Genomic DNA, 20675 nt, shown 5'->3' with positions numbered 1-20675 from the left:
TGAACTTGCGCAGCTCTGTGTGTACCTTCTACACAACACTAACCAGCCGGCGCTGGAGCTGAGCTCTGAGCCGTCTCTATCTCCGCTGCTCTCCCCCAGTTCATGACTACTGCACACAATTCATCAGCTCGTACAGATCTAATCCCCCCCGGCTCTGCTCACTTCCTGAAGTCGAAGAAAGAACTTTACTCTGGTGGCAAGAATTCCTATGAATACTTGATGACTTCTACAGAAAGGAGGAGTGTTTTTCATCTCACTTTGAAAGTGACATTCACACAGAGAGAGGAAGAAAGAGACCAAGGCAAACTTTCTATTCACAGCTCTCAAAATATGAAAGATATCCAGAGTTGAATAATAAAATGCATCTTTATTGAATCAGTAATCACGGTAAACAGCAGTACAATGGGAGCAGCAGATAGTTCCAGACATCAGGAGCGCGATCCTTCTTTTTCTTGGGAAGAGGGCAGCTAACGTGGACCTCCAGTAAGCCGTGTGTGTGAAGAAGTCCCTTTTAAGTTCAGTTTGTTTCCCTAATCACTGGAGATCAACATTTCAGCCTCCTCTGACCCAGAAACGCCGCAGATCAGATGAACAATGTCTTGGACTTCGCGCACCGCAGACTGAGCAAGTGTTGATCTGTGCAATTACGGAGCCGCACACTCAGTGACCCATCGCACCGATCTGAACTGTGAGGGACCACCCAGACCCTCCAGAGAGGGATTCTCAGGCCTGTCTGCTTCCATCATGGCGTCCAACAAGTCACAATGTCCTCATGTGGCCGCTACGCACAGACATAAGCAAAGTCTGCCTTGCTTGTCATTTCAGAGTGCAAAGCACCGCTGACTTGGCTGGAATCTGTTAATATTTTTTTAAACTTGTCGACCACTTTGTCTGTTGAACTTTGTCTGTTGAGCCAAAAGAATGTACTTTGTGAAAGGGTTGGGGAATTATCACGATGTTATATGGGTAAAAAATAATTTCTGATAAGATTTATGATGTAGTGTTTATAATAAATTCAATTGATATTTTTGAAAACACAAGTGAATTCTGTTAATATTCGAGGTTCAGTAGTACAGCTGCAGCACCTTAATGTCTATGTGACAAAGGATTTGTTCCTCTTTATATTTTTTTTACAAGTATTTACGCTTCTGAGGCCTTGACTGTAAGCAACGAGGGGAATTTTTCCTTTTACTGCAATAAATACTGCATAACATTATGATTTTTACCTCAACATCACCCATCCCCACTTCGTTATATGTCAAAGTTACAATTACATTACTTTTGATAAACTTGGATGCTTTAAAAAAAAAAGAAGTACAAAACAATCCATACTGTGTGTTAGTTTAAACTGAAATGTAGGTTTTACAGACACATACCTGAGTTACATGTATATTGAGTACTAAGATCTGAAATAAGTGTTTCTGACTAATGCTTTATTCGCTACTGAAATGTAAAGAATAGATGCAGACTGTGTGGTCAGAGTTAAGGGTTATCTTTGCGATGTTTTACTTTTACCTCAGATACTGGGACAGAAGAAGCAGCAGCAGATTATGAATGCAATTGCTCTTGCTTCTAGACGTTCCTCTTAGAGCGTAGCTACTTCTCTAGTTTCACAGAGCTTTCTGATCACTAAATATTTCAGCAAAATAAGTAAGTTTCCACCATTTTAAGTGAAAACTACAGCACGGATGTCTGACTTGACAGGAAGTCTCCCTTTAAAGCTGCTTCAGAGCCAAATCCTGTGCAGAAGTTCAACCACAGAATTTAAATATTTGGCACAAGCAAAGTGATTTTTTATGCAAGCACAAACATAAGAAATTCACTTATAACATAAATTTGTCAATGATTAGTATTTAAAAACAAAATTGATTCAAGATCAACAAATACTTATATCTCATCCTTTTACAGAAATAAAGAAAAACAAAAGGGTAAAATTCCCACATTCAAGGAGTATTGGCTTCCCAATCGGTGTGGTCTGTTTGAAGGAGACAGACCGATTGACAATTAGTATCTTCAGGAGGCATCATTATTTTTTTTTTCCCTGGACGGAGTACAGTAGGTCTTTAAAGAGTCATTAGCTGAAATGACGGCCCAGTCTTGCTGAGCGGTAGTCCACTCTTAGCTGGACGAAGGCGTGCAAGAGGTTGCGATCCAGATTGGTGAGCTGCTCACCTGAACAGACTTGCTTCAGGTTGTCAGGTGCAACGACCAGCAGGTTACAGAGGGAGTGGAGCGTGTCAAAGAGCTGCAGCACGAGAGGGACCTGAGGACAGACAGGCAGAAACGGTTCAGAAACTACATCTTCAATGGAAGATTAGCTTACAGCTAACAAAAAGCCAAAATTATGTTTCTCAGAAAAATCATATAAGAACAATAAAGTTAAGACTGCTGACTGACATCTGTCCAATAGCAGCAACAACTACAACTCAGCTAAAGAAGCTGGATGTTCAGAGAGCTTGATCTAAACATATTTATAGGAAGTTGAGTAGAAAGAAAAAAAAAAAAAAGCGTGGTTTAAAAAAAAGCGCACTACCACACTCGTGAGAATTGTCAACCAAAGGCTGGTTAAAAGTCTGGGGGAGATTCACATGGACTCCATGAGGCACCACACACAGACACACATTGAGGACATGGGTGTGTCTTTAACGCCTTAGCAGAGCCACAGGCTGATCGCCTCCACGGCACCCTGCACTGCAGCAATTGACCCCAAAATGGACCACAGACCAAGTGTGTTGTAAAGTGCATTAAAATTCATTGAGTAGGCTAATATTTCTGTATTAAAAGTAATTTTTAATGGTTTTATGCAATAGTCCCATTTTCTGACAAACAGTTTTTTTCTTTTCATTAGTTGTAAGTCATAATCATCAAAAATCATTTTGTCTAATGATGAATAAAAATGAATTTTTAGATAAACTTACTAAAAATCAAGGAACTTTTTAATAATATTTTAATATCCATAAAGTGATCTATATGCTATATATCAGTAGAAATGTGTAATTTTTAAACTTCATTTGCTCTGTAACCATTAACCACAACTGTTTTGGTGAATTTATGAATATAAACAAATAGAAATTAAGGCCTGAAAGGGCAAAACCAAGTTTGGCCTGTGACTAGAGTATTTTGGACCTTTGTCCCTTCACTCACTCTGAAGTCCTTGGCGCATCGTCTGTATTCAGCCACATCGCAGATGGCCAGCATGCCTCCCATGGAGCTGTAGCTGAACTGCTGTAAATGCTCGTGGATGAGTCTGTGAAAACGGACGCCCAGTTCCGCCAGTACCGTGTCCACGTTTTTCCCGTCCATGGACTTCCGAACGTGTTCCACTTGTTTGCTGACATAGCCGCAGACCTTGGAGCAGGCCTGTCCGAGAAACAGAATAAAAACAGGAGAATCTACCGATCTGTAGCTTAGGAACAACAAGGCGTGTTAGACTAGCAGCATATGTTGAGCTTTGCATGAGAGTTCAGCGTCTCTTACAGTAGTGTACTGGATCATGACGTTGTTCTCGTCCTCGGGCCTGAAGTCGGTTTTCTTCTGCTCTGTCAGGATGTGTTTCATCTGTCCCACCATGCAGTTTAATGTTCTGTGTGTAAAAACAAAATTGACCATAAAATGTATTTTTACTGGCCAAATAGTAGTTATATGGGACAAACAGGAAAAAAAATGTAAACACACCAACCTGTCAATTCCAGTGTCCAGTTTCACTTCCATTTGTTCTATCACCTCCTTTTTCTTATGCAAACACTCGGCCAACTTTGGAGAGGAGCTGCAGACAGATTACAGAAAGCACATTTTTGGGTGAATTGACAGGAACTATAATTTGTAAGAGGCTCTTTTGGTTGTAACTGACCTTATTAGAGGCATGAGCTGGTCATTAAACTGCTTGTCAAACAAATGAAAGATAGAGTTTGCTTGCTGAACCACATCTAGGAAGTAGAGGTTGGCATTTTTTGCATCAGATGAGGGAATCGCTGAAAGGAAATCATAAGTAAAGGCAGTAAAGCATATGACATCATTCAAAAAGGAAAATTTTTACAAAATGCAGCGTTTTGTAAAGTTCCCGATGTAGCATGATGTCCGTCATTTCCCATTCGGTTAACAGTACAGTATAATAATAATAATAAAAAAAAGAGCTGTGTTTGACAGCTTTTTGCTTGGTGTCTCAGGTGACTGCCAAGAATAAAACACAGCTTCTTTCATTTGTCTGGAGCTGCCTCAGCATAAACATATCGCAGTTAGTAAGCAGGATCACATTACGTGAAAATCACCAGCTCAGACTAAAATTATTCAGCTACCTCATCTTTCTTTTTACCATCCACAACTTTCCATTATTTAGAATTTATATTCCTCTTGAAGAGGTACTTTCACTTGAGTAATAAGATGGAAATTTTTTTTTATGTTTAGCTAGACTAACATTAGCAACATTTAACATTAGTGTGGTGCGATAATCACTTAAAGATATTACTGAAATGTTACAGAAAAAGTTTTTACTTTGTTTTTAGTATAGAATTTTAAAGTTTACTAATAGCTACAAAATCTGTTTTGCTTTTTTCTGCAATTTCCATATGAACTTTTATCCAAACATACAGGTGTTGTATGCATATTTGTGAGGTTGAGCGCCTCATTTATATCCTATGTGGACAAGATAAACTCTGCAATAAATCAAAAATATTGGCTCTCTAATTTTAGATATTTAAAACCCTTGAAGGTGTTTGTCCTGAATTCATGTGATATTTACTCCAGTGATGAGTGTATGTAAATGTTTCACTGTATGTAATAGTAAACAGACATTGTTTACTCTCATGAGGACGGACGGGAGTACCTGCCAGGCCGATCTCCAAGGCATAATCAATGTGCTCCACACACAGATGTTCAACCAGCAGGAGGAAGATTGAGAAGGCATTCTTGGGCAGATCAGGCGGATCTGAAAGCTGTGCAGCATTCAAAGAAAACCAATCATTTCATTTAATTAGAAAACATGAAAGCATCAGTTAAATGGAGGAAGTAGAGAAGATTAACCTTGTGGCATCTCTCAAAGGCATGACGCGTCTCCTGTAACAGGTTGACGACCAGTTCTGGGGACAGGAAGGTCTCCCCATGGGTGTCGATACTTGGACCCAGTGGAAGATTGGTCCGCTGTCTGATCCGCTCCTTCAGTTCTTGGATACTGCACAAACACAGCAACGTTTCTCATTTCTTGCAAAACGCAGAGCAAAAAAAAAGCTTACAGAAATGCTTCAAACTGCAGGTGAAAATCCGACCTGCCCGAGCCGATCGAACGCTTCTGGTGGTTCTTGGAGTCGTAGTATCGCTGCAGAATCATAGCGCCTCGACTGCGAAGGTAGTCCCTTTCCATGTTGATGTAACTTTCCAGGTAAGAGGAAAAGATGTTCTTTATAAGCTTGGACAGGAATGTGTGCTTATCTGAGCCCAGGTTGAACTCTGTCAGCTTTGTGGCTAACGCTGTCGTCCTGGAAACATTGAGATGTAAAATAAGTACGATTACACATGAATGAAATTCATGAAACAGCAAGTGAGCAACTTGTCACCTGGTGTAAAGGTCGTAGAGGTTCTTTAGGTACTGCTCTACATCTGAATGCCGAGTCTCATCCAGTTTTTCCCTAACATGAGCCTGTGGGGACATAGGAAGTTAAAAAAAAACAAAAAACAACTTAAATACGAACAAGTGAATGAATCACTGAAAAAGTACCTGCAGCTTGTTGTCGAAGATGTTTTGGATGAGTTTGGCCATGACCGTCTCCGGACTGCTGAAGACCTCTCCCACCTGCTTGTTGACCCTCTGGCAGAGAGCTGCTGTGTCTTCAAACACATCATTCCTCATGTAGGCACCCTAAGGACAGAGAGTAAAAAAATAAAAATAGATAGAAAGGTAAAGAGCTTGTAATGTTTTTATCTAACACGGAAACAAACGAGATAACATGTTAAAAGAAAATCAAACTCTTACTTCTTGACATTGCTTTATGTAGACATCCACACAATGTGCATAACCCTTCAAAAGAAAGACACAGATGTTACTCTTCCAGCAACTTTAAAGTGCATAGATGAGGCCTTTAAAAGCTATACTAAAATACCTATAAGTAATGTTTTTCACTATATAAACACCAACAAAACAAATACATCTTCCTAGGTCACCTTGAAATGTAAGAGAACTGCTGCAACCTCCCGCATGCGACCAATTTCCCCTCTGCGCTGGGCTGCAGTGAACTCCTGGATCAACTGTCGCTCCAGGTCGTGATATTTACCTAGGCACAAATAAAAACAAACACAAACATAAAAGCAATATTCAATGCGGCCACCTTTGGCTATTCTCAAAAGACGGAAGTGGAGTAAAAACTTACTTGCTATTTTTGCCTTGACATCTGCAAACCTGTGATACACACAAAGGAAAAATGATCATGATCTTTGAAAACAACTGCAATAGCAGTAATGGACTGGTTTCAGTCAGGGGCCTCCAAGCTGTCGGTCTGGAGCTGCAAGTGGCCCTTAGGATTATCCACAACGGCTCTTAATAACTTTGGAAATGATAAAGAATCAACTACTGTTTTCAAATATGATATAATAACAGTTTTTCATTTTTTATGGAATGAATGCATTAAATGTTCAAAATAGAATGACACATGAAGCACCAATAAGGCTTTTAGATCAATTTTCCCCCCATTCTAAATTGTGCTTTTCATTATAACATTTTTCACACCAACATTCCATAGAAACAAAATATCCATTCTCTTTTTGAAAGGGTTTCATGTTTTTCTTTATTTTAAAACAAAGAAAATAGTGGTTCTTTAAAATAAACTTTCCACTGTAGATGTTTATCAAAAAAAATATATATTTTTTTAGCTGCACTGAGGACAAAAAGGCTGTTTGGACTGTAAAAGTTGCAGATTCCTGGTTTAGATCAAAGCGTCTTAATGTGTTACCAGTCAGCATTCAGACCTGAATCTGACTGAGAATTCGTGGCAATACTTGAAAACTTGATTTTCTCAATCCAATCTGACTGAACTTGAGCTATTTTGCAAAAAAGAATAAGCAAAAATTATTCAGTCTATAGATGAGTAACTGAGCTTGGAGCTGTAAGTATTGACTCAGGGAGAGATGAAACACTCCCTAATAAGGAATGTATTTTCATCCACTTTGTGTTGGTCTATCACATAAAAGTCCATAACTTTTATGCTTATGATGTGACAAGACATGAAAAAGTTCAAGAGGCTGAATACTTCTGCATAAAGTTGTGAGTAATACACCACCTTTCTGTTGCTTGACAGCGCTCTGTTCTAAAGCTGCCTCCAGGACGCCTGACTCACCTGTCGAATGGGAGCTCCTGGGCAATGAGATGCAGCTTCTGAATGATATCAGCAGCCTCCTTAATCTGAGGGTTACAGAAAGAGACAGCGCAGGTGTGAGTGTTGGCGAGCAAGAGAGAGGAAATGTCAGGTGAGGTGGAAAAAGAGAGATAGCACAACAGAACCACGTGAGGTGGACATCCAGACAGAAAGTGGGCAGGCCGCTGGCGGCGTCTCCACTTGAGGGATCATCATCTTAGAGCAACCTTCCTCCACCTTCCTGTGTTAAACAGGAAGCTGATAACAGACAGGCTGCGCTCACCTGGGCATTGGCAGCAGCAGCAGCAGTCCTGACTTAGCAGCACATCCAGCTCTTTACTGGCACGTCTTTTCTGAATGGACTGTAATCCCACAGGAGGCTAAATCGCTTTCAATAATCTGTCCGGCCAGGGATATCTGTGTAAAAAAGGAGGCCCTATCGAGAACACTCCCTCCCCACCCCACCGCCCGCACACATCGGCTGTAAAAGCCCCAGACCTACGAAAGGCCCACCGTCCGCAACTCCTCTGTTCCCGCAGATGCCTGCCTCAGCTAACATCATTACTCTGCTCCCGTGAGGAGGATCCAGCCTTTCTGCTCGGCGAAGGTTTTCTAAGTATCTGTCCCCCAGCTAAGATTAGCTAAATCCCATGTAAGTAATGTAGCCGTCTCCCTGCAGTCAGGGTTTAGCAGCACTTGTCTCCACGCTGGCGGCCCAGCCCTCCCTTTCAGAAGGATTAGCAAAGCCATCCCCCTTCAGCTATTCACTTGCAGCTTTCCCATTTCCCCCTCATATGGAGGTATGCTCAGGAAACGGAATCTGGACAGATATTTTTGCATGCCTTTCTGGTATACCAGCACCATCTCAAGCTTCAGTCTATAGGATTGACCCCCCAACTTCAAATCAAGTTCCTGTTAAATCTGAATAATTCAAAGTTGACTATCATGACAAAACTACAAAATCAAACTTTTACACTGCAAAACACAAAATCTTACCAAGTATTTTTGGTCCAGTTTCTAGTGCAAATATCTTAGTACATTTGAAATAAGACAAAACCAACTTACAAGTAACTTTCAACAAGAAACAGAAGCTTGTTGTAAGTCAAAAAATCATTAAAATTGATACAAAAAAAGTCCTAGTTTCACTGGGAGATTATTTCACTTATAACTTTTTTATCAATATTAAAAAGTTATTGACTTAAGCCAAGCTCCTATATCTTGCTCAAAAGTTACTTGTAAGTTAGTTTTGTCTTCTTTCAAGTCTACTAAGATATTTGCACTAGAAACAAGACCAAAAATACTTATTAAGATTTTGTGTTTTTGTGGTGTCAGAGTTACTTCTTTCACACCAACTCGACTCTGCAACATGCATGGTTTATACTGCTCCTACATCTACCATCTGGCTTCATAACACAAAGCTGGAGACCAATCAAATTCTCCCTCTAAGACAAACTACAGTAAATGCAATTAGTTTTGACATCCGCATCCTGACATCCATGCTCATCAATCAACCAGCTATTGTCAGACAGTTCCATTAATCCAAATTAGCCGAGGGATCCAACCAAGGGGATAAACCTGACAAATTAGCAAGGGTGGGTTACCTCATAATCCTGTTCATACTCACCGCAGGAGCCTTCAACAGTGGTCTCACACGCATACACAAACACACACGCACCCAATGTCGTCCTCACCTTTTCTGGGTTATGGAAGACGTCACTGCGTAGGTCTCCGTCTAAGAACTCGTTGAAGTACGTCATGAGCCGCTGGGCCTCCACGGCCCTTTGGCGGGGCGTATTCACCCCTTCAAGCTGGTCGCCAAGGTGACACACCTTAGTGGCCACGTAGCTGATGTGCTCATCAAGCTCTTGAAAATGCTGAAAGGCCACCTGAATGAAAATAAAAGCAAAAGAAGGTGATATAAATAGAACATATAATATGTCACATAATAAGCTGGGTTGTTTTAAACTGTCTGGTTTAAATCTCATAATTTCCAAATCCTGATCTAAGTTTTGTGTTCAAAACTTGGGTGTTTGTGTTCAAGTAAGCAACCTACTTGGTTGCTTCTTTGCAGGTCTTGCACTTTGTGGGCAAATTCCTTCGCTTCCCGATGACACTGATGCTCGAGCTTCTCCACCTTCCGCTGGATCTTCTCATCCAGTTGCTTCAGCTCCTCGATGTGACACTTAAATTCATCCAAGAGCCTGTTGCAGAGGACAAGCAGATATGTCCAGACAGAAGTTTCCACTTGTGAATGGAAAACAGATAAAACATGAAACAATACACCTCAGGTGAAGGAATCACTGATTGGCAAAAGGTTATATCTGTCCCACTGACCTCACAGATACAGTAAATAGTTACAGAATAATGTTGATCGTCTAATTCCTGGCTCCCTTGGCTTAAAAAGCTCAGAAAACTAGTAGCTTCGTCAGCTGCATTTTAAGTGCCATTAGGACTACAGAGCAAATGTTCTAAGTCAGCACCACATTTCAAGGAGTAGGAAATATCCCAAAATGATGAGTGTATAATCTTCTGACTAATTCCTTCAGCACTGGCTGCAGCTTAAAGTCATCTTCCATCCTCTCCCAACAGACACTCGCTTTCCCGGCTGGTGACTCACAGTATGGTGGCCTCCTCAGACACGTCGCCGCTGACTCCTCGCTAAGAGCTTCCGAGGAGGTGCTGGCAACAATTTGTGGTTGAAGTAGATAAAGTGGGAATGGATCTGGATCAAAGTTAAACTGGTGTGGCATTTTTGCTTATGGGATGCAACTCTGTCCCAAAGTGTAAACATCACAGAAGTGGGGAGAAAAGCATGCAAAGGATTTGTAAACATATTTATTTCAAGCTATCAAAACGTCTAAATCAGTGCACACGAACCAGAGATGTGCTGTAGTAAGGATTAACACTCTTAGACAAAGTCACAATTAATAGTTGCAACAGATAAAAAGGTACCTAAAATGTTTTTTAATTAATAAAAAAAAGTGAATTAAATAAAATTCAAAATTGGCTAAAACATTTAACAAAATGAAATACCAAATTATTTTAAAACATTTCAATCTTATTCTACTTGTTTTTATTTGGATCTGTTAATTTAGTTTTAAGTAAATTTGCATTTACTTAAAAATAAATTCATTATTTTGGTCATGCAAAGCACCTTGAGCAACAATTCAGTTTAGAAACTTTACTGACTGATCCACACGCGTCACATGAACAACTGCAACACTTTGCTAATGGGAGCATTTTAATGAGGACAACATGATTCAACAATTTTTATTACCATGATCATGAAGTTAAATAATTTGAAAAACAACAGGAGGAAACTTTTGAACAAATTTCACGTTAAATTATTTAAAGAGACTTGTTTTAAAACATACATTTTTGTTTTAATGTGAGAAAAATAAGGGGAAAAAACTGAGCTAATCTAATGGACATCATCCATGTGGCTTTTTTGCATTTGCACCTCTTTGTTAGTTTCATTAAATATATATATTATTTACTATTAAAAGGTAACAAGTGATGAAGCTTTTCTTTCAGAAATCACAAATGGATAAGTGTTTGCCTACAAGAAAAGATTAGAAATTTATAAGAAAACCCAGAGTCTCACAGTGATTTGATTAAACCCACTTAACATATTGATGTTATTAAAAGGCACAGCATAAAGGTTGACTGCATTTTGTTGAATGTTCTTTCATTAAAAAAACTTTACTTGACGTGATAGAAGTGAAGGGAATTGATGGATTTATTATAAATTATATCCATAATAAATAGGAATGTACCGATTAAATTTCATTTATTTTAAAGGACAGGTTAAACACTAAAATAATCTAAGAACTACTAGCAATTTCAATTTACACAAACATTAATCAATGGTGTACATTTCTACACATTTTCTCAACTTTAATAAAAAGAATCAGATAAAAATTGTATTTTAAAAACTCAATTTCCACTTACATCAAAGCCTTCAATTACCTTGTAAAGGTCAAAATGTCCATTATATTTCACAGAAACAAAGTTATCTCAAAACAAACAGTAATATAAAACATTCTCCATTTGGTACAATCCAATCAAATAAGTTGATAAAAAACAACCTTGCAGAATTTGTTTTAGTCTCAACAATGACAATAGGAAGTACGGATTTGTCAAATCTGAAATTTGCAATTAATACACAAAGAAAAACTGGACATCTGTTTTAGACTGAAAATATCTAGTTGGTGAATCACTAAATGCACATTTACAAACGCCTGCTGGTCAATGTGCTTTCATATAAAATAATAATAATAAAAAGATAAAGTCAACTAAAGTAAGATGATATATAGGGGCATTACTCAGATTGACAAGCATCTATTTGCTACCTTTTGGGGTCAAACGCCTCAGCTCCTCCTTTAGAGCCTCCTCCTGGAGTCCTCCATGCTAACCTCTCAATGTACTCGTCTGCGTCAAAAGGCTCCTACATGGGGGCAGAAAGCATAGATGAATGAAGACCAGATCATAGTATGAGCAAACCATAAGATCTACACAGAGCAAAGTCAAAAAGATCTCATAAAACATTTAAAACCAGCAGTGATTCTCCTGCACGCAGTCAAAAACAATGACATCTCCAGCTAGATGTAAAGTGCTGCTCTTTTTCATTGTGTTTTGCTGAATAAAACAAGCATGTATTGGCTATAGAAGTTGTTGCAAACCTTTCTTTACACACTGTACAAATAAATAAAGTCAGCACCGTTAAGCAGCCGTTATAACAGTTGACCATTAGTTAGCCTGCTAGCTAGAATAGCTTACTGCAGTTGTTTTTACCTCGAACAGCTGAGCGGTGGTCGCCATATTCACGATTCCCCTGACAAACCCGCAAAATTAAGCTTTAAGACAACCAATCAACCAACAGTCAGCTATCACGCCGACGAATGCTCGAGTTTGTTTTTTCTCTCTCTCTCAGTTTTACCCCTTTGTTGACAGCTAGCTTGAAAGAAATGCAGCTTCCTGTATGGGAGAGAAGGGTGGGGACAAGTAGGTGCTGTCCGAGGCTGAGCCGACTTAATATGCCGGCTCTTTGAGATGGCGCCAAATTGGCAATAGATTCCCATCTGAGAACCGATATTGTGCAAGAGGAAATAAACAACAGTGCTTTGAAGAAATTTTCACACCCATTTATCTTTTTCATATTTTGTCACTTTATGAACCAGGAGGATTTTATGTGATAACAATACAAAGTAGTGCAAAATTGTGAAGTGGAAGGAAATTAATGTTTTTGAAAATGTATTCAAATAATATTGGGAAAATGTGACATATAATATTTAGAACCCGAAATATATTCTTTGCAGTACCACCATTAGTCTACCATCTTTGCATAGAAAGACATTTTGTCAAATATTCTTTGCAAAAAAATAGCTCAGCCAGTCTAAGGCTGTTCTTAAGTTCCTTGATCTTTAGCACATTCTAACAGTTCAGAGATTGCCCTAAATTTATTTCCATCCATCTTCCAGTTAACCCTGACCTGAATAGGGAAGCCGCTATTCCTGCTGAGGACAAGCACCTGTATATCATGATGATGAGGCCAAAAACTGAGATTATGGTCTCACCTTACCAGAGGACCTTCTGCTGTTTGCTGTACTGCCTACATGTACATGGTTTTTGGAAAACTTTATCCAGGCTTTCTCTTTGCTTTCTTGTTATATTAGTATTTGGTGGACAGAGGAAAAGATGTTCTTCATATTAGGTTTTGTCAAATTTCTTGTATTGAAACTGAGCAAAATGTAAGCTAAATATTTCAGACAGTTAAAGGTTTGGAGCCAAAAAACATAGATCTTAAAAGACAGTCGGCATTCCCATCCCTAGCACAGTCACTTCATATTGCGCATGCGCTTGTGTCAGCTGATTGGCCGTGGTCGTCACATGAGATAACAACAGGAAGTTAACTGCTGCATCAAGAGAAGTGTGTATGCTGAGGATAAGAAGTAATTAAACGTGCTCGAAGGGATGCAAATATTAATCTGTGGAAATTAGGGAAGTTCTTGCAGTCGAACAGATGAGTTTGCGAGCTTTATGGATTATTTTTTATGATAAAGGAGAAAATGCATCAGTGCGGTTTTCAAGGTTTGTGACTTCCTTCTGTTTCTCTCTCCGTATAGACTCATTACAAAGAAAAGATCATTGGTTTTATATGAGTTTGTTTATTCTAACCTTCTTGTTGGTTATTTAATGTAGCTGAATGTCATGCGTCTCTCTAACAGGAGGTTTTCCACTGTGGAACACCGCGCTAAAATTATGGCAGGTTCCTCCTACGTAGCCGTCCCAGAGGACAGAATCTTCCTAAAGCTCCTGCTCACTGAGCTGGGCCTTTCCAGTCCTAACAAGCCTTACGTCGCTGACAGAGATGATTGCCTTTACCGTCCACGTTCACCAGCTGTGGAGCTGCGTTTGAATGGAAAGGCAAAATTGTGGCCTGTGCTGGCCATCTCTCAGGGTCCACTCATCCTGGCTTGCCTCCCATTAGTGGATATCCCCTCCGAGCCGCGACCACCTCTGGCCAGCCTGCTGTCAGTGTCTCAGGGTCTCACATTTCTAGCTGGCCTCCAGACCTTTGTGCTAGGGTCAGGGGGGAAGCTTGACAGGGAGGGGCTGGATTCACGTGTGGCAATGCTGCCACCTCTCCTCTTGCAGGTGTGTCCTCTTGGCACACCTCTTGATACTATACCACTGGCGGGAACACCTACTGCATCCACGGCGCCCACATCTACGGTCACCCAGAAGCAGCCAGCCTGGAAGACGGGTCTATATCGGGGTCGAGCCTCTGTGAATGTGGCTGTGGTTGAAACAGTGCGCTCCATGCAGTATGGGAACCAGAGCAGACAGGATACGTGGGATGTTTACGGGACAGTGACCTGCAAGGTAAGGGCGCTATGTAAAGAAAGTAGTTAGTGTCCTAAAAAAGTATCCATACCCAGTGAACATTCACACATGTTCTTATATTGCATCCGCAAATTTTAATGAATTTTACTGGGATTAAATTTTTTAGTGCATCCACAGGGTATTTTATATTTTTTCTTGTTCTTTCTGTAAAAAGGCATTCCCACATCATGATGCTTCCACCGTAATTCCACTATGGGTATGGTGTGTTTAAGCATTTGCAGTTAGCTTCCTGTCACACAAACATTTGCATATCACTCTAAAGGTTTGAAATGTGCTTTTATCTGACCACATCACTTTCCTCTACATGTTTGCAGGTTCCCCATAAGGCTTGTGGCAAACTGTAAATCTATTTTTAGCTTTCTTTTATCATTAGTTCCATTCTTGTATCTCTGTCATAAAGTCTATATACGTGGTGTGGGCAGTCAATGATTGTTGTGATAAGAGATTCGCCCACCTGAGCTGGGGATCTGTGCAGCTCCTCCTCCAGACAATGTGGACATTGTGGATGCTTTTCTGATAAATACTCTGAAAAGGTTGTGTCACATTTTAATTTCAAGTTTCAGATTAAAAGGGAAAACACATTCTTGACATACTTTTCAGAAAATTGTGTCCTTTCTGTGTCCTTTCAGTTCCTTCTTCCTCACAATTGTGCACCGCTCTGTGTTAGTTTGCCTTATTGAATCCTAAAAAAATACACTGAAGTTTGTGGTTTCAACGTGACAACATGTGAAAACGTTCAGGTGGTGTGAATATATTTTGAATGTACTGCCTGTACAGAATGAGCATGAAGTGACAGTATCATTCTGCACTTCTTTCAACAGTGTGAAGTAGAGGGGGTGCTGCCGAACGTCACTGTGACCCTCACACTGCCACCCAACGGTTCTCCACTGCAGGACATCCTGGTCCATCCCTGCGTGACCTCTCTGGACTCTAGTATACTGACCACCAGCAGTGTTGATGGTGCAGACGGCTCTGCTTTCTCTGGGCCGTACAAGTTTCCCTTTTCTCCTCCTCTGGAGCCATTTAGACTTTGCAGCTACACTTCACAGGTATACATTTCAGCTGAAGACCAATGACTTTATGAAGCAATGAGAGAATGGATAACTGATGAACTTTCCTTCCAGGTCCCTGTTCCTCCCATCCTTGGCTCATATCAGCTGAAGGCAGAGGAGAATAACCTTCGCGTGAGTGTGTCCCTCAAGCTCCACGAGTCTGTGAAAAACAGCTTTGAGTACTGCGAAGCACACCTGCCGTTCTTCAACAGGTAAACGGCAGAATGAAAAATTCTCTTGCACTAGGCCATCTTTGAAAATAGCTCCTGATCCACTCAAAAAAAACACCTCTGGTAAGAAATTGTAGTCAAAAGGTGCTTTATTTATTAAATTTTTATTATGGTAAGTTAGTGATTTACTATTTATTAAAGAGATTTGTAATTGATCTGTTAAGGTCAGGCAACAGGAACTTGTACAATTGTGTTTTTACTCCTACTTAGTAAGGTTTGTCTAGAGCTGTAAAACCAACTTTGCCTGTCCTTTTTTTGAATATATATTTTTCATAAAATTCTCTGGGAAATTAAATAAGTTGCAGCAAAAACAGAGACCATTAATCAAGGCGGACTTAAGAAATACTTCAAGTTAAATTCAAAGATTTGGTGTCGTGATGAAGGATGTTTTTATTAATCTCTTACTTAAACCGAGTGGGAAGATGAGCCTGCTCTTTAGATCTGGTGAGGAAAGGAAGAGACAAAGCAAAGAAGAAAGACTTTGCCATACCGATGAGAGGAAATGCAAGGAGCAGACGGAGTAGTTGTTTCACTCAAAGATTCTTGAAAAAAGTCCTAATTGTTTTTATGTGATTTTTCCATGAAAAAGAGAAGCATTTATAAATCTTTATATGTTTGCTTGGGTGTCTGAATCCCATACAATGTTAAAAACCCATATTAAAAAGACTTATGGGAGCAGCTTTTTGTACTTTAGTAAGAAAAATGTAGAGCTGTTTTCTGTTAATGTTTTGATTTGAATTAGTTTTTTCAAAGATGTGACTAAATTGAAGAATTTATACATAAAATGTTAAAAGAAGAGAGACATTGCCAAGGCGATCAGCACTGTTATCTAAAAAAAGATAATATAACAGTGCCCAATAGGTGTGAAGTAATGGTGTGCTTCTAATGCTTCTCTCAAATGTTTGCATGTTGTCCAGAAATCAGATGGGTGTGGCGGATGTGAAAGTGAGCTCCGGGCAGTTAGACGTGTCTAAAGAGAAGAATCTGTTGGTCTGGGCTCTAGGTACATGTGGATTTTTTTATTAAAAAGTATTTTTTTTCTAGAATTTTTTAAAAAGATTTAAAAAAATAAATAAATAAATGAAACTTCTTCTATTTTTCGCTAAACTAAAGGTCAAAAGTTTCCAAAGTCTCGTGAGGTTACATTGGATGGCAAAATAACTTTTTCTGGATCCTCACGTGGACCTTCTGACCCTCTCTGCACTGGACTTACTGCCTACATTAAGGTAAAGTGTTACGGCTTTCTAATAAGAACTTGTGTATTTATTTAAAAAAGAAAGACACAAAACTATTTCAGTCTTTATCTAAAAAGACATTTTCTTTAATCCTTTCAATTATTTAGTTGCATTTATTAGCCTTACATTCTTTAATTTTTGTTTGTTTTAAGCTTGACTTGCAGGTATTGATGAACACTAATATATATTTATGAAAACCATGAATGTCTTGGATTTTTCCTCTCCTCTTAAAAATGTTAGTAAGTTGCATGTAGGTGGACAACTTTAAATCTGGTTTCATCAACTCGGTGCTGTTTGCCGTTCTTCTGTTTCTACTAACAGTTGTACTTAAGGGTGCCAGACACGACTCTGTCCGGATGCTGTGTTGACCAGCACTCAGTGCAAGTTTATTCATCTGCCAAACCAAGGATTTCCACGTGTAAGTCCAGAGCTATGATCTCAAAACATTTCCTTTGCTTTTATCCTTATGTGAAATTGAAAGTGGTGTCATTGTGTGGTCCTCAGCCCGAGAACTTCAGTCCAAAGAGTACTACATCTGGAATTCAACTGGCTCAGCCCCCGTGTCCACCGGACAGATGGTGATCTAGCGTAGATCCATCATGGGCAGATGCACAGTGCACTGTCGAGACTGAAAACCAAGTCCAGCTGAAATGAACGCATATTACTATAAACATAATGATTTATTGAATTTATTTTGTATAGCTCCAATAACAAGTTTACAAATACTCATTATAGGCATGAATTTCATATGAAGCTCTTTTTTTAGAAAAGATTTTTGATACAACAACTAAAATAAAGCAAAATACTGAGTTTGAATTTAAATTGGATTTTCTATCATTTTCAGTTAAACATACACACTCGAATATATGCACACACCTCCACTAATAGTTGGGTCAAAGTCCCTGGAACCACATACTTTTTGTAGCCATCAGACGTTTGGCTACTTTGTAGCCAACGTAAGGCTATAAAAGTAGCAGTACTTTTGGTGAATGGCTAAAGTAAGAGTTTGATTTGCCTTTAACTTGCTAAGGAACATTTATGTTACTACTGGATGTGTGGGTGTATCTATTCTTTTGAGCCTGTGTGGAGTGGAGAAAATCCAAAATCAATTCAAACTTGTGCATCTAATGTTTATTTTTAAGATTTAAGTTATTTGTTGTTTTTCATTCCCCAAACCTAAAACAGAATGCATAATTAAAATTAACATGATATTCGGAATAATAACTGTAATTTCTCCCAGCATAGTAACTTGTTTCCTTTAAAACAATAGAAAAAGTACAGCTACCCTTATGGAGGTGGAACCCTTCTTGTTCTTCCACCCTTGACTTCCCATCAGATTTGCACACAAGGGCCACCCCTTGCTCCGACAGTCCCACTTGAGTGACTCTCCATCAGCCGTATAATTAGCAGCTGGGGCCTTGTCATCAGCTGCTGCAGGTCTGGAGAAGAAGCCGGCTGCGCTGTGAAAGCCCAAGCTGCCCTGGCCAGTGTGTGGGCTTCAAAAGGCTTCTCGTAGGAGCTGGCAGGACTCCTTACCCAAACCAATCACTGCATCCCCTCACCCCCCATCTCCTTTTGACCCCTCATCCTTGGCCTGTCAACTAGAGACTTGTTCAAACACACAACCTCTCCAAGCAGACTGATTGAGCGTTGACCCTTTGGCCCTGTGAGACTTAAAAGCAGCCGGTCTCTTTCAGTGAACAGGACCTGCCTAATTGGTAAAAAAGTCACAAGGATGGTAATGGTTGAGCTGGCCCTTGAGGTTGGAGAGGTGCTATTTAAGACACAACTTCAAGCATGTGATTTGACCTTTTGTTTATTTAACACAGTCGTTTGGGGAACCTTGCGATTGATTTTAGCAGGTTACAAAAATCTTAGCCACTTTACTTCCTGTCATGTTTTGGCGGCTATGCGGCTTACTCTGATATTTCTTCTGAAAATGTTACATGTCAGTGCATTAAGTGAAATGAAAAATCAGGCGAAGAAGGGGTTAAATTCTCCACATTTCCACGGCAGCCAGACTCCTCTGAGTGGCCTCATTGTCTGCTGTTGGCCTCTTGTGCCCCTCGCTGGTCCAAACGCTTCATTCTCACGTGGATTTCCACTCAGAAGGCTGACCATGACCAATCTTCTGTCAATTGGAACCAATTGCTCACACGGCATCCTTCACCTTCTTTTTATCTAGCGATGCGGAGTGGCAGACACCGAGACCTCATGTCTCTTCCCCCTCCATGACAATTTGGCTTTAAGGTTCAGTGTGTGTGGTTAGCGAACCGGAAAAGGAGAAGGTCTTTTTTTTTCCTTTTTGTGGAGGGTTGAGCCACTTTAAATCTCCTCAGCATCGCAATATGTGGCCCGTCTGGCTCCTTGAGTCTACATGCGGCGGCAGACTTTGCCTTATTGATTCAACAGTTTGCTGAGTAGTTCTCTTTAATGTGTTGCTCCATCCTCAGTGTCTATGGTCCACCAGGACCTGTGAGTTGTTAATTGCACCATCTCTTATAATCATCCATTTATTGTTTCAGTTTCTTAGAAGGTGTCGAAACATTTGCAGAGCCAAAATCCATTAGGTCAACATAAAACTGTGAAAGCAAAGTTGGACTGTGCTGGTTAAAATGATTAAGACTTCATGCAATATGCATCATATTTTGCTTAAATGTTTCCCATGTCAACATATTTACTACACTGTTACTGTTTAATACTTGTTTTTTCTATATCTCTGCCATACCAAATGAAAATGTTATAACAAAACTTTACTTCAATCAAACAAGCAACAAGCCTTCCTTACTTTTTCACATGTTGTCACATTGTAACCACAAGCTTTGGTGTATTTTACTGGGGTTTTATGTGATAAGTAGTGCACAATTGTTAAGTGGAAGAAAACACTTTTTGATATCTTTCAATTTTTTATTTTTGCATATGAAAACCAGTAAATGGTCTGAATCTATCTGAATATTAAGGTTATGAATGTTAGTCCTAAGCAGAGTTGCACTATTAATCTTTGTGGCATCAACGTCCGGCAGCTAACCGAGCTAACCGAGAAAACAACCAGTGGAAAACGACACGTTGGATTGACAGCAAGCAGAGAGAGACAGCGCAGTGGCCTCCAACTGCTGAGCAGGAGCCTTAAGGAAGCGACAGGCAAAAAGAAGCGAAATAATGCCTCCAAAAGGATCCAAGACCAACGGGAGACAAGATGAGGACTATGTATCACTCACGCAAGTCAAAGAGCTGCTGAGCCAGCAAAAGCAAATGTATATGGAGTTACTCCAACAACAACAGGACAATTTTAAAGGTTTTGTTAAAATCATTGTGGACACTACTAACACTAGAATGGACGCAATGACACGAGAACTACAGGACATTAAAACCAGCCTGCAATTTACACAGAAAGACGTTGACGATATTAAAGTAGAAAGTGCTAAGCACAAGGACCGAAGTGACACGGTGCAGTCAGACATATTTAAAGTATGTGAGGGCATGATGACTATCACTGATAAAATGGAGTACCTTGAGGGGCAATCAAGGAGAAACAATCTGGTGTTTGATGGAATTACTGAATCACCAAATGAGACTTGGGCTGAGACTGAGGAGAAAGTGAAAATTATTTTAAATGAAAAGCTAAACTTTCAACATAAGGTTGACATTGAGAGAGCTCACCGCACCGGTAAACCTAGAGGAGACAGACCCAGGCCCATTGTTGTCAAATTTTTACGATACAAGGACAGATCAACTATTCTGCAGAGCACCAAGGCACTTAAGGGATCTAAGATTTTCATTAACGAAGACTTCACGGATGCAGTAAGGAAAAGGAGGGCGGAACTAATGCCGGACTTAAGAGCAGCACGTCAAAGAGGGGACATTGCTTACCTACGTTATGATAAGTTGATCACCCATCCACGTACTAGTACC

General features: G+C 39.8%; 2 protein-coding genes across 2 annotated transcripts; one reads left to right on the top strand and one right to left on the bottom strand.

Annotated features, from left to right (window-relative positions):
• Window positions 1–347: 347 nt before the first annotated feature.
• Window positions 348–12348, bottom strand: exoc5 (exocyst complex component 5). The gene is made up of 18 exons (XM_028000789.1): window positions 12135–12348; window positions 11693–11787; window positions 9394–9541; window positions 9032–9226; window positions 7323–7387; window positions 6360–6388; window positions 6154–6263; window positions 5966–6010; window positions 5711–5851; window positions 5550–5632; window positions 5262–5471; window positions 5020–5167; window positions 4823–4931; window positions 3851–3971; window positions 3680–3766; window positions 3478–3583; window positions 3145–3360; window positions 348–2263 (listed from the first exon to the last, which is right to left on the bottom strand). Exons 1-18 carry the CDS (start codon window positions 12159–12161, stop codon window positions 2075–2077), a joined length of 2124 nt encoding a protein of 707 aa, XP_027856590.1. The 5' UTR covers window positions 12162–12348; the 3' UTR covers window positions 348–2074.
• Window positions 12349–13221: 873 nt separating this feature from the next.
• Window positions 13222–19702, top strand: ap5m1 (adaptor related protein complex 5 subunit mu 1). Its single transcript, XM_028001101.1, has 8 exons — window positions 13222–13430; window positions 13568–14225; window positions 15068–15295; window positions 15371–15510; window positions 16446–16531; window positions 16642–16754; window positions 17085–17181; window positions 17268–19702. Exons 1-8 carry the CDS (start codon window positions 13363–13365, stop codon window positions 17348–17350), a joined length of 1473 nt encoding a protein of 490 aa, XP_027856902.1. The 5' UTR covers window positions 13222–13362; the 3' UTR covers window positions 17351–19702.
• The last annotated feature ends 973 nt before the right edge of the window (window positions 19703–20675 follow it).

This window comes from Xiphophorus couchianus, chromosome 19 (assembly GCF_001444195.1).
Source record: "Xiphophorus couchianus chromosome 19, X_couchianus-1.0, whole genome shotgun sequence".
In the NCBI taxonomy this organism is placed as follows: domain Eukaryota; kingdom Metazoa; phylum Chordata; class Actinopteri; order Cyprinodontiformes; family Poeciliidae; genus Xiphophorus; species Xiphophorus couchianus.
Note: the sequence above shows the minus strand (reverse complement) of the source record. Positions and strands in the feature narration are given on the sequence as shown.

What these genes read in the sequence shown, in the direction of transcription:
- exoc5 (XM_028000789.1), bottom strand. Translation starts at nt 12,161, where the DNA reads ATGGCGACCACCGCTCAGCTGTTCGAG. An exon ending in TGTCAAGGCAAAAATAGCAA is followed by an intron (nt 6,264 to 6,359) that starts GTAAGTTTTTAC and finishes ATTTGTGCCTAG; the next exon opens with GTAAATATCACGACCTGGAG. An exon ending in CTTGGAGATCGGCCTGGCAG is followed by an intron (nt 3,972 to 4,822) that starts GTACTCCCGTCC and finishes ATTTCCTTTCAG; the next exon opens with CGATTCCCTCATCTGATGCA.
- ap5m1 (XM_028001101.1), top strand. Translation starts at nt 13,363, where the DNA reads ATGAGTTTGCGAGCTTTATGGATTATTTTTTATGATAAAGGAGAAAAT. An exon ending in GACTTACTGCCTACATTAAG is followed by an intron (nt 16,755 to 17,084) that starts GTAAAGTGTTAC and finishes TTCTACTAACAG; the next exon opens with TTGTACTTAAGGGTGCCAGA. An exon ending in CAAACCAAGGATTTCCACGT is followed by an intron (nt 17,182 to 17,267) that starts GTAAGTCCAGAG and finishes TGTGGTCCTCAG; the next exon opens with CCCGAGAACTTCAGTCCAAA.